This window comes from Hemicordylus capensis, chromosome 6 (genome assembly GCF_027244095.1).
Source record: "Hemicordylus capensis ecotype Gifberg chromosome 6, rHemCap1.1.pri, whole genome shotgun sequence".
NCBI classification, from domain to species: Eukaryota; Metazoa; Chordata; class Lepidosauria; order Squamata; family Cordylidae; genus Hemicordylus; species Hemicordylus capensis.
The window spans coordinates 160,397,314-160,410,938 of NC_069662.1; the positions used below are offsets into that span (position 1 = coordinate 160,397,314).

The window sequence follows — 13,625 nt, forward strand, 5'->3', positions numbered from 1 at the left end:
TTTTACATCCTGCCTTTCTGCATACAGTCCTTATAGTGCATTACAAACTCAAAGCAAGATTGAATAAGATATTAAAAACCCACAACATCAAACAAAGCTGAAAGCTGATGGTATCAGCTTCAGCAATATGAAAAACTGAAACTTAAATAAATCAATTGCTGAAGAATTTCTATCTCTTTTATTCATGCTAACAAAAACCCGAGACTTAGATGTAGTGTTCTCTACACAAAAACAGTTAATGGCGGAATAGGAATTCCATACCTACCCGCTTATTATGAGGCTTTCCACCTCTGAAACATCTTACGGATGCTGACCGATGTTGAAATTAACTCTTGGGTTATCTGATCAATACTCTTATAGAGTTAAAAGTTTGCCTAATACCAGATTGGATTATTAAGTTTAAAGCAATCCTTTTCTGAGTGCCACTTTTTTTCCCTTTTGCCCAAGAATTTGGCAAAATTGTATAAGAGCCTAGCACCTCCATATTCCCCCCTCATTCAAATGGCTGGTTTTGAGGAGGAGAGCTGGTTTTGTGCTAACAAGCAACAATTGCCCCTTTTGATAAGCATAGTCCACCTTGGTTTGTATTTGAATGGGTGACTACATGTGAGTGCTATAAGATATTCCTCTTAGGGACCGTAGCTCAGTGGAAGAGCATCTCCATGAAAAAGGATCCAGGTTCACTTCTTGGCATCTCCGGGCAGGACTGGGAGAGACTCCTACCTATAACCTTGGAGAACCACTGCCAGTCAGTGTAGACAGTACTGAGCTAGATGGACCAAGGGTCTGACTCTGTATCAGGCAGCTTCCTAGGTCTCTATGTTCCTATGTAATGTTCTCTCTCTATCCTAATAGAAGAACTCCGTATCATTCAAAGAAATGGAGCATCAAGACCCACAAAAAGAAGGCCTTTTTCACCTGACACATAATAATTTATGGAATACTCCAGGGGCTCCCAACATGGGGTTACCTGATGATGTTGGACTACAACTCCCATCATGGCTGGGGCTAGCACAATGGCTTTATGCTAGCTACCAACAGCGCCTTGTGCACCAGTGCGATTCCTTGGCTATTTCAGCACACCTTGTCTCAGACCTGCTCACACTTGCCCTACTGGACAGCTCACCATTATGCTAGGGAATCAAATCACACCACAGGTTGGGCAGGAAGGAACTGGACTCTCACACAAGTAACCCCAGCTAATATACTACAGGAGAAGACACCTATTGGCTATATCTTATACCCAACATATCTAATTTCCAAATGTGTGCTGTGGGTTGGCCACTCCTCTCTGGAGAGGAGAGCTGGTCTTGTGGGAGCAAGCATGACTTGTCCCTTTAGCTAAGCAGGGTCCACCCTGGTTGCATATGAAAGGGAGACTAGAAGTATGAGCACTGTAAGATATTCCCCTCAGGGGATGGAGCCGCTCTGGGAAGAGCATCTAGGTTCCAAGTTCCTTCCCCGGCATCTCCAAGATAGGGCTGAGAGAAGATTCCTGCCTGCAACCTTGGAGAAGTTGCTGCCAGTCTGTGAAGACAATGCTAAGCTAGATAGACCAATGGTCTGACTCAGTATATGGCAGCTTCCTATGTACGTGCTTTTCTTTCCCCATTGTGCGTATCAGTCAGTGACACTTGCTGGCCATCTAAGAAACTCCATCATGAACACTCCAAACTATAGTTAAAAATACAGTAGTCTGCAGTGGAAAAACAACCACCAACAATAACAACAAAATGACACTTAAAACCAACAACTGTCACCAGGGCGCTTTCCAGACTAGACCCTACAACGGGGTCAGGACGCATCTCGGAAGTGTGCTTCCACACTTCCTACATCGTGACTCCACAGTCCCTACGCAGGGTTCCGTTCACATTTCCGATGCCTTGTTTCTAATTTAATTGCTGCGATATAGAGCTAGGACGTCGTATATCCGGCGTGAAAAAGTTGATGTTTTCTCGGGTTGTTAGTTTCTGCGAGACTGCTCCCCCTGCTGTTTACGTTTCGAATGCGACTTGCCTGAATGGAGGCATTTTGCTGCTGCTGAGCATCTAGTCTGGGAAGCGCCCAACAGCCAAACAGTGAGTATATATTATAATCCCAAGGTCTATCAATCAGTTCCTTTTCAAATACGTGATCCTCCCCACTGAAGTCTGAAGTAGTAATTGCATTTTAGCTCATCTGATGAGCTTCTGAACTGTTCTTCACATTTTACAGACTTTGTGATATGTCGCTTCCAAATGTAACTATGAATAATTTCTTAATTTAAAAAAATCTTACAGTTCAGAAAAGAGGAAGTGAGAGCAACTCATCCTTACGTTCTGGGAAGCAGTCCTCAGGTTCCATCATCTCTTCTGCCAGGTCTGGCATCTGCTCCAGAAGATCCGACGGGATTGCCAAATCTACCGTGCTTCCTTCTGAAAGGCTGATTTCGTCAAACTTCTGGGACAGGGGCAGCGGGGAACAGGGGTAAAGATGAACGAGGGAAAACAATATTAATCAATCTTCTCTTTTGGAAGTCTTGGTGCTTTTAAAAATAATAAGCTTAAGGCCGTAGCCAGCAATGATTCAGCCAGCTGCAAGGAGGAGGAAAGGAAGGACAAAAAATTGCTCATGCATTTCTCTTAGCATTTAGTGACCACTACAAAGTGCAGCATGCTACAAAGCAGCAGGGGGACCCATAAAAGCAGTTGTACAGGAGAAGGGTCGAAGCTCAGTGGAAGAGCAGTTTGCATGCAGAAGGCCCCACATTCAATCCCTGACATATCCAGGTAGGGCTGTAGAAAACCCAGTCTGAAACCCTGCAGTTGCTGCCAGTCAGAGTAGATAGTACTGAGCTAGATGGACCAATGGTCTGACTTAGAATAAGGCAGCTTCCTATGTACAGCATTAGTTTGCAATAAGAGAAACACTTTTCCTTCATGATTGACAGATCTACCCAACCAATCCACAATGGACATTTATTTGGGGGAACCAGACGATGTTGCTGCCTGTCCCCCTGACATTTGGCAACATAATCCAGACTCCAGATTGGGTCCAATAGGTGTCTACTCTTTACAACAGTGCCCCAATGGATGCTCACCCCCCCTCCCCGGTGCCATTTTTCTTGCTTACCTATATTGTGGAGGAGAACTCAAAGAGAATGCCAAGGCAAAGACGCTGCTAGGTTATAGCAATAGCAATAGCAATAGCACTTACATTTATATACCGCTTTATAGCCGGAGCTCTCTAAGCGGTTTACAATGATTTAGCATATTGCCCCCAACATTCTGGGTACTCATAGATGCATAACAGCATCCAGGAAACCACGAGGAAAACATATTTGTTTCAATTTAGTTCCTTCTTTCTCCAAGGAACTCAGGGCAGCATATCCTGAGCTCCCCACCACCTCTCATCTGATCCTCACAACAACCCTGTGAGGTAGATTAGTGAGAGATAGTGACTGGCCCAAGGTCAATCAAGGAGCTTCAGGGCTGAGTAAGGATTTAGATCTGTGATTCCCATACAGGATTCCTCCAGATGTTGCTGAACTACAACTCCCAGCATCCCCAGCCACAATAAATTGCAGCTGGGGATGCTGGGAGTGGTAGTTCAGCAACATCTGGAGGAATCCTGTTTGGGAACCACTGATTTAGAAACCGCTCTCCTTGGCCCTAGCCCAATATTCTAGGTACATGAATCCTTTCTCTTTCTCTTTCCCTTTCTTCCTGTTTCTCTTTCTTTCTCCTCCTTTCTTTTTCTCCCCCCCCCCTCTCTCTCTCTCTCTCTCTCAGTTCGTGCTGGGAGGTGGCAAAGCCCAACAACTTTGGCTGGCAATGTGTTTTAAAGCCTGGCCCAGAATCTTTTGTAACACACAAGGATTCCACAGCAGGTGCACAAGGGTTCTTCAGAAGACAAATTTGTGTGCATGTGTGTTGGGGGGTGGGGGAGATTTCCTGAGGGAAAACTGATGCTCCAGGTGAAAGTCATGCTATAAATGTGGACTATTTCTTCTGGTTGAAATCACACCCCAGCCTCAACATTTAAAACTTTATCATGAGCATCTGTGCTACTAACACAAAAAGAACTTTGCCCTTGTGGTTCCTTTCATTGCCAGGATTCCATGAAAGAAAGAAATATGGACCAACTGGCTTCAAAAAGGAATCTAGAACTGCTAATTGAAACCTCCCGCTGATGTTCTGCTGGCTGAACCCCTTTTTCTTCCAGAAAATGCAAATGAATCCACCAGGGAGGAAAACAAAGAGAAAGTACCACCTTAAGAAGAAGATATTAAGGGCAGAAATAATAGCTCACTAGAGATTTATGGGAGGAGAGCTTCTGAAAAACTCCCTGAAGGAAATGAAAATGTCTAAACAGCTGATTATTTGGCCACTTCAGGCTTCCTGAGAGCAGATACAGTGAGAATGATGAAGTCATTTCCAGGAACTGAGGACGTGTTTCATAGTTGGATTACGAAGAAAGACCAAGATGGATCCTATTAGCAAGGAGTCTAGCAGCCCAATCACAAACTCGGCAAAGTTAAAGCAGAGCATCAACAGAATCTATGGGTCAGTTTTCCTTAATGGGAAAAATAGCAGATTGGGGGAGATTTACAGCAGCAAAATTGTCTGTGTGTTTGAAGTGGGGACAGTAATCCCCCAGTTCCACAGTTCTGATACAACTCCTCCTCCCCACAGCTGCTTCTTAAATTTGAAAAGGAAAAAAAACACACACACCAGAGAGGCAATCCATTTGCAGATTTCCAACGTCTCATCTATTTGGCCTTGAAGAGACTGATTAATCTTTGATAAAATGTTCCAGAATTCAGTGAGGGAGGATGCATTTCTCCATTTCTTCCTCCTGAACAGCTTCACTAGCCTCGGCAGGAGAGTTATTATCAGGATTTTCAGAGAGAGGGAAGTGGGCCCGAAGGTAACAGGCCAGCTCTATTTACACGTTACATTCATTACTTTTACAATCTGTGAACAGCTACCTTCAGACGTTATCAGCTTGGGCAATGCTTATGCTTCCAGTGGGGAAAACAGGAAGTCTCCTCCGTGCCCCGCCCCCCACTTTTACTCACCTCTTCCTGTCCATCAAACATGCTTACGGCACCGTTTGTCTGAAGGGCGAGGTGCCGTAAGCATGTTTGTTGGGTGGGAGGGGATGAGTGACAGCAGGGTGGGCGGGACTTCCTCCGTGCTTCCCCCACTGAGCATGTGAGTGCCGCTCTACTGATAACGTCTGAAGAGGGCTAGGTACAGATCTGTATGCAGGTACAGATATCCAAATGCTATGCTGAATGCAGGTGCAGCAGTTTATTTCCTATCTGTATCCTGCGTTTTTTGGGGGGGGCCTGTATCCAGTTTGCTTTTAAAATGAATACAGCTAATTTGCAGCCCCATGGAAATGCTTTGATGATTGGGGGTGTTCCGAGAGAAGGTGTTTAACCCTTTCCTCCCACCCCCACCCCCAAGCTTCTATTAGTTCCACGGCGGGGGGCGGACAGAAGAACAGGGGTGATCTAAGATATTTTCTTGACTGCTGCAAAGAACAATATGATGCCCCAATATAAGAGGCAAACTTGCAGGTGGGTGTGCTTGTGGGGGCAATGCTTGCTGCCCATCCTCATGCACGTCTGAGGCAAACACCACACCCGGCCTCATGGAAGGGTTGCCTCTGCACAGGAATGAGGAAACCTCATTCCTGCGCATCCAGGAAATGGCATCCATGTACAGCCAACTCTTGAAAGCAGTCTTGGAGGTCTCAATGGCTTGGTGTTGTGCAAAATACTGGAAACAAATATGGGAGGAAAAAAATCTCCAGGAATAGCTTTAGCAGTTAAAAGGTATGTCGACGACATTATTTATATACCGCTTTTCAACAAAAGTTCCCAAAGCGGTTTATATAGAGAAATAAAAATAAATAAAGCTGGATCCCTGTCCCCAAAGGGCTCACAATCTAAAAAGAAACATAAGCTAGATGCTACCTGCAGCTACTGGAGGGGTCGTGTGCTGGGGCTGATTGGGCCAGTTGCTCTCCCCCTGTTCAATAATGAGAATCAGCACTTCAAAAAGGTGACTCTTTGTTCAGTTTTTGGTACACATTTTGTTCCTGCATTTTTCCCCAGTCAGGAGCTAATTACAGCTGGATTTACTCAGGGAAAGAGCATGGCAGGAAAGAGTTAAACACACTCTCCTGGAATATCCCTTTCCCAATCTTCAAAGCAGCCTCCTGACAATACAACTACAATGGGAGATCCTAATCACAGATCTTCCTCTCCATATCCCTAAGTCCCGGAATATAGAATTTGAGAGAGTACAAGCAGAGCCTCTAACAAGAAAAGAAAACAGATTAGATTAGATTAATTCTGCAGGTAAACAGAAACAAACCCGATAGCAAGGTGCATGATTGCAACGTCTGCTCGACAAAGCAGGCAATGACAAAGGGAAAGATTATAATATTTGCAGATCTCAGCAGCAGAGCCATGGGAGGTATGAGAAATCCAAACTGTAGCAATACAATTAAAGCAATGCTCTGTAAAGGGAAAGACCCGTTTAAAAGCCAACAGTGTGAAAACGTGGGTGGGGGAAAGTGAAACAGCAGTAGATGGAGACGAGGGCGAGGGTGGCAAGAAGAGTGGGCAAGTGGGCGGATGTTTCCCATCACCCTCCCGCGGCTCCCACCAACACCACAAAAGCATCATTGGAGGCCACGGGCAGGGGGCAGAGGGCAGCAACGCTGGGTCCCACATGATCAGGCTGTTGCTGTCCCTACCAGCACTTAGCCGGCTTATCTGGAGGGCTGACCCAGTGCGAAGGAAAGTTAAATTCTTCTCTCTTAATGTTAGAGGTCATCGGAGTCATGCAATGAAACTGACAGGCAGCAGATTCAGGAAAGATGAATAGGAATCCTTCTTTACCCAACACATGATTAATTTACAGTCCAAAATGGAGTGAGGTCCACTAGCTCTGATAACTTTAAAAGGGGGATCAGACAAATTCATGGAGGAGAAGAGACCTATCTATGGTTATTAGCCAATGGCTAAATGCAACCTCCATGTACAGTAGCATTATACAGTACTTCTGGATTTATTTATTTATTTATTTGATTTCTATACCGCCCTTCCAAAAATGGCTCAGGGTGGTATCTGAATCCAGTATCCGCCCACTTGCCCACTCTTCTTGCCACCCTCGTCTCCATCTACTGCTTTCACAGGAGTGGCAGCAAATGCTGCAAAGAAGGTGGGCGGGTGTTCTCCATCACCTATCCTCCCACTTCCACAAAGCTGAAGATAGAGGTGGCACTGGCGGTGAGGAGGGCAGGAGCCGTTCCCTTATGCATGATGTGAAGTTAGGGCTGGCCTAAGGCTCAGGGGCACTCCAGGTGAAACCCACCGAGGCGTCTTCCACTGCCCCGGCTCCTATGGGGTTTTTTTGGAAAGGTTTAAAAAAAAAAAAATTAATCACCCGCTTGCCTATTTATTTTGTGGGTTGGGTGTCGGTAGCACTCATCACGCCATACCAGCCAACCCACTTTGGTGTCCATAGGTCTTACCCATGGGGAACAAAGGGGGTGATTCACCCTCCCCATTGTTACCTATGGCTGAATCACTCAAATCAATTCGAGCCGGTTCGTCAAAACAGCTGGCAATGGCCGCTGTTTCAATGAACTGATTTGAGAATTTTGCAATTCAATTTGAGCTCGAATCGAATAGCAAAATCTGATTCTTGCACAATTTTATCTCTGAGAAGGTCACCAAAGAGACCAGCCAGCTTTGTCCTTGGCTGCTTTAGAAAGTCTGAGAGAGCTTGCACATGAATTTGTCTGCACTGTCCTGTGGAGAACTTCAAACTAGAATCCTTTGGGTATTGCTCTTTCGCGTTGGCATTGGTTGCCTCATTTGAACTTCCGCCTTCTTTTTTCAGCATCCCATGGAAAGGTGCCACATTTTTTCATCTCCTCTGAAAGAGTCACAAATAGAAGCTAATTGCGTTTTGCTGGATGAAGATGGCATTTGTCTTCTAGGACAGATGCAGTTAAAGGTGGGGGAGAGAAAACAGACTTTGTTATGGTTGCTGTTGTTGCCACTTCCTATCACCACACCATTCTCATTATCACTGGAATGTTCCGGTTGGAATGGAAGCATTCCATTTACAAAAGATGTCACTTTCTGATTTCCTCTATTAGTCTGCCCAGGATGGAGGAACTCCCAACAGCTACATGCCTACAATGCAGCTCTTCTCAGTTCAGCTTAATCCGAATGGGTTCTCATGCAGGAAGTGGCGAGATTTCTCTAAAGAGGACATGCCACATTTTATAAAGTATATGTCCCACCACATCTCCACTCAACTTTGCTAAATATTTAACTGGGGGGGGGGGGGGGCGGCAACCCACGCTGTCATTTTACAAAGCAATGCACTCACTGGGTGCGTAACCGGAGGATATACCTTCGATGTCTTTGCTGCAGCCGCTCACCCAGCTGAGCTTTTTACGCGGAGAAGACGCTTGCTAGATTAGCCCTGCAAATGACTGCAGAGGAAACTTCAAAGACCCCCCATGAAAGCATCTTTGTGGGATGGCAGTCTCAATGTTTGCCCTATATGTGTGAACTGAGGGCGGATCCAGACAACCATGTTAACGACTGCCCTGTAGTTGTGCAGTGCCACTTTCAGACATGACTACACAGAGCAGGACTTCCCAGCCTTGGGCCCCCAGATGTTGCTGGACTACAACTCCCATCACCCGCAGTCACAATGGGTAGCTGCCACTGTGGCTGGGGGTGATGGGAGTTGTCGTCCAACAACATCTGGGGACCCTAGGTTAGGAACCACTGGCATAGGCCACTGCTTTGGAGCCATTTCTTTATGTGTGACCTTGAAACTCACCAGTGCTTGCCAATGGCTCCAAACGGTGCATGCTGGAATCAGAGACAGCATGTTTATGGCTTGTAGTTTCGGAGGCTTCCTTTGAGTTTTTATTCTCTCAGGACTGGCGGCAATTCTCCCTTTCTGCAGTGTCCCGAGTGGTGTGTCCTCAGCGTCTCCCCCTTTGACACTTCTTCCAAGCATCCAACAACACCGAGAAAGCGACGTGCGTGCACCCCAGGCAGCCCACACGGCAACATCTCCGGCATGCACTGCGGACCTTGGGCAACTGATGGCATGCAAAAAGCAGGCAGCAAACATGGAGACCTGTTACCTCTTTTTCCCCTTCGGATGGGAGCGGAAGCTCGGATTTCAGCTGCTTGTCTGTCTGCAACTCACTTAACTCTTCACAAATCTCAGAGGCCTGGCTCTGAACAGCTGGGCTTTTGTAACGCTGCCCCTTCAGTTGCTGCTGCTTGTCCTGGTGGAGATAATTCTAGATGGGTTTGTTTCCTTTTCTTTTGCAGCATGCTTATTTCATAAGTAGAACACACACATACATGTATCCCAATGAGAATGGGAAAACAATCTCATTTAAAGAGGTACCTTGCAGCAATAAAGGGTGAAGACGACGACTGTGTATCACGTATGACAATAACTTCCATAGCTTTCTGATAGGGCCGTCAGATACTGAGAGACTCAAAGTGCTGATTGTCCACATCCGACTTGACTCATAAAAAGTACAGGATTCAGCCGGCATGCTCTACATAACACTCTGAGACCCAGCAGTACCTGTTTATCAGTTCTAATTCCATGGCTCTAGCTGACAACTTGCACAGCTTCCACATGGGATCATCATCATCATCATCATCATCATCATCATCAATATTTACATACTGCTTTTCAGCAAACAAGTACTCAAAGTGGTGGACTGAGCAAAAAATAGATAAATAAGAAAATGGTTCCCTGCCCCCATGAGCTTACAGTCAAGAACACACCAGCAAGAGGCACTGGAGAGATCCTATAGGGACAGCTGCTCTCTGCTTGTGAGCACTGCAATATATTCTCCTCGGGATGAAGCCGCTCTGGGAAGAGCAAAAGGTTCCAAGTTCCCTCCCTGGCAGCATCTCCAAGATAGGGCTGAGAGAGATTCTTGCCTGCAACCTTGGAGAAGCCGCTGCCAGTCTGTGAAGATAATACTGAGCTAGATAGACCAATGGTCTGACTCAGTATATGGCAGTTTCCTATGTTCCTATGCTAAGTAGAAGAGAGCCACCGCTTGAAAAGTTACCCCATTGCCCAGTTAGTAGGGCTGACTGCGCTATAAGGTTGTCTTAACTTCCTTGGCTACTAAAACATTAATAAAGTCTTCTCTTGTTTCAAAGATTTGCCAAGGAAGGACTTTCCTGCCGTTTAAAGAGCAATTACAAGCAGAACTGGCTCTTTAAATAATTATTATTTTCATCTCTTTCTATTTGGCTCATGCCTTGTTCTTCAGTTTTATTGCACCAACTCGATGCAGCCAATATTATCGATGTTTTAAGAACATGGATCTCCCCACCCCATTACAATTATTAGCCCACCCTCCTCGAATGTACAGCTACCTCACTGTAGGAAACAGCATGGAGGAAACCGAGACTGTGACAAGGAAAATGTTTCATTTCAGAAATGAAATAACACTAAAGACAAAGAAAGCTTTTGGTTAAGTCAGATTTTATGTTCTCAGTTTCCCAAGTTAATATTAAACGCCCCCTTTCAAATGCTTCTTTGATTTCACAGTAAATTAATTTAAAATTAAATTACTGATTTCCTGCTGCAAAGGGCATGGGATTCAATGTATATTTTAACTTATAATACACTGAATTTTGCATGACCAAGACTGTACCCTGCGCTTAAGTAAGCGCTCCATGTAATTGCTGGGTTGGCCTCTGCATCAGGACTCCGCAGGCCAAAAGATCACACTGTAATCACCAGAGTTGGAGTTCTGTCGCCATCAGACATACACAGGCTTAAACAGAGACTGTTGGGCAAGGAAGAACCTTCTCTTCAACACAAGAAATCAGCTTATAAACATTTTTCTTTTTTTAAAAAAGCAACAACACGAAACCTCCCCCTGCCAGAGAATTGCAGTCATAATACAAACGACATTATTCATTCAGTTCTTCCTCACCAACTGTTGCTGCACATGAAATAGAACGAAACACAGAAGCAACCCTTGAGGTGGTTTCACATAGCATCATGAAATGCAATGGGACACAATGAGGCCGTTCTCACAAACAAACGTGGGGGGGGGGGAGAAGGGAAGGTAGGCTTCTACCTGCTTCCTTCCAGTTGACTTGAGCCTCCTCTGGGCTCTGCTGCTTGCACGTCCACACGAGCAACGTGGCGGCAGGCTCCAGAGCGCTGGCAGGAGGGTGAAAACTCGCGCTGGGTCCTCCAGGAGCCCATAATGCAATGTGTGAGCAGCAGAGCGGCTGCTCTCAGTATTGTGGCTGGTGGGGAGCCCGGCTACAGTACGACGGCAGTTTCGTTCTACCTTGGTAAAGACCTGGGTATAGAAGCTGGGCTACTCAGGTCTGGAGCAGCCAGGATTGGAGGGCTCCCCTTGCTCCAGACGACGTGAGCCACCTGGGTTGAGCTACCCCAGGCAGCTCGTGTTGTGTGAACAGTTTTAAAAATCTATTTTTAAAGGGAGGGAGGTGGGTAGGAACCAAGCCTCAGGATTTGCCCCTGGGTTTCAGCATCTGTGGGTTTCAGTCGAGGGCTATTCAAACTTGGATCTCCAGATATTGTTGGACTGCAACTCCCATCATGCCTTGGGCCATTGGGCCTGGAGATGAACATCTGGGAACCCAAGTTTGAGAACCTCTGTTCTAGCTTCTCTTTCCGGGTTGAGAAAGGAAGGGGATGAAACCCTGGTTCAGAAGCCAGAAGCGAAGGGGAAGCCTATGGGGTCTACCTTGACTCTTCTCTCACATTCTGAAGTTTCAATCTCATTATTGTCCAGCACATCCTATCAGCCGCAGTATCTTTCTCTGCCTCTCTGTGGAAGAGAGTGATTGAGAGGTGGATACAAATCGAGGCACAATAAATAGAAAAGAAAAGATCAGGACAGAAAAGGCAAGCGTCCTGTGCTTGAAATCGATAAAAAGAAAAAGATTGAAGAGACATTTGTGTGTGTGTGTGTGTGTGTGTTGCATGCACACACACAAACTCACTCTCTCTCTCTCTCTTCCTCTCTCCCCCCCCCCCCCCACACATACACTCAGATGGTAGGTTCTGGACCCCTGCTCCACACCCCAGAATCCACAGGTTTCAACCCCTGAGTCTCAGGGATCTGAAAACCCTAGAAGGGAAAGACATACTATTATCCACTTGCTCCTAAGGTGGCATCTAGCAGGCTGCTTCAAAGCCTCTCCAATCAGCTCACAGTAGCCTAACGCAGGGGTCCTCAAACTTGGTTCCCCAGATGCTATGGGATGGCAACACCAATCATCCCTAGCCACAATGGCCTTTGTAGTCCAGCAACATCTGGGAACTCAAGGTTGGGAATCCCTGGCATAATGTACACTAACAGCAGGTGAGATGGAAAACTGTCCTTGGACTGTACCATTACACATGGTAGTTGAGGCGGGTGTGTGTACGTGTTGAATGTCTAAACCTATAGGAATTTTTCCCCCAAAAGGAAAAAAAAAATGCTTATAGTTTCCTGTGCCAGGCAGAACAGCAGCCTAGGACCCTTCTGCTTCTACTACCCACCAGAAGAATACTTTCTGATGTTGATGGCATGCATTTCTTAAAAGTCAATGCAGGCATGTGAGCTGGCCCACCCTGAATGTGTTGTAACTGATGCTGGAGCTGGAGCAACCAAGGTGTACTTAATGATGTGGATTTTTAAAAACAACAACAACCACTTTCCTTTGAATTCTAAACAATTCATTATGTTTGCCGCAACAATCACGGTTTTATTGACAGCAAAGATTCCCGCTGTGGGTGGCTTATGTAATCTGTTTGTAATTGTTTTATGTCAAGTGCTGAGTTGCCAAGGCAGGATTCATTATTCTAATATTTATTGAATCAGTGGTTTTCCTAATTTATAAAGTACAAAACATGAAGCAAGACAATAATTCCATGCATACAAATGAAGGGGGCTGAGCAGCTTTCCATCAGATATTTTCAGGGATAGGAGTTTGAAGGGTGTCTTTGGCCTAATCCTCACGGAAGTGATAAAGCTGTCCTGGGCTGTATTCTTTTGGACCAGGGTTGGTACCAAAATGTCAGGGGGGGGGGAGGAGGAGGAGGAGGAGGAGAAGCAGAAGGGGGCGGAGGAGGAGGAGGAGAAAGAGAAGCAGGAAAAGGAGGAGGAGGAGGAGGAGAAGAAGAAGGAAGAGGAGGAGGAGAAGGAGATTCCCAAGGAGAAACATCTGGGTGGGTTCACACATATTGCAGAAACTGAGGTCTCTCCAGCCTGAGATATGGAGGGAACCTGGAGTTGGCGCTACAGATGATCACATATCTCAGTTTGCTGGAACTGAGGTATGACCCCTTGCGGGGTTGAGCCAGATGTAAGCCCACTGGCCAGGTATCCCAGTGAAGCCCTGGATGACACCCGACTGCCTTACCCCACCTTGCACCCATTGGTCCCAATGGCAAAGGGGGTGGGCTCACTTGGAATGAACCAGATGATCACGAAGAGCATGGGTTTAGACGTAATGTGCACCTTGGGGCAAGCAGCACTTGGATTGGAAAGTCAGCTTCAAATCTTGGTTACCCATCCAGGTT

At 46.0% G+C, this 13,625-nt stretch overlaps 1 protein-coding gene and 1 long non-coding RNA gene across 14 annotated transcripts in view; one reads left to right on the forward strand and one right to left on the reverse strand.

The window, feature by feature from the left end:
• Window positions 1–13,625, reverse strand: part of LOC128329198 (sodium channel protein type 5 subunit alpha-like) — a 371,320-nt gene that overhangs the window by 67,649 nt on the left and 290,046 nt on the right. For 10 of the 13 annotated variants that reach the window (XM_053259890.1, XM_053259889.1, XM_053259896.1 and 7 more), the window contains 2 exons: window positions 9,178–9,324; window positions 2,316–2,439 (listed from right to left, as the gene is read on the reverse strand). In XM_053259890.1, coding sequence (XP_053115865.1) covers window positions 2,316–2,439; window positions 9,178–9,324 — 271 coding nt within the window. Of the gene's footprint in view, window positions 1–2,277; window positions 2,440–9,177; window positions 9,325–13,625 lie in introns of all 13 variants that reach the window. The other 3 variants (XM_053259892.1, XM_053259901.1, XM_053259895.1) reach the window with 3 other exon arrangements.
• LOC128329201 (uncharacterized) lies at window positions 5,230–9,464 on the forward strand. The gene is made up of 3 exons (XR_008309562.1): window positions 5,230–5,252; window positions 7,905–8,021; window positions 8,994–9,464. It is a non-coding gene; the product is annotated as an uncharacterized LOC128329201 (long non-coding RNA).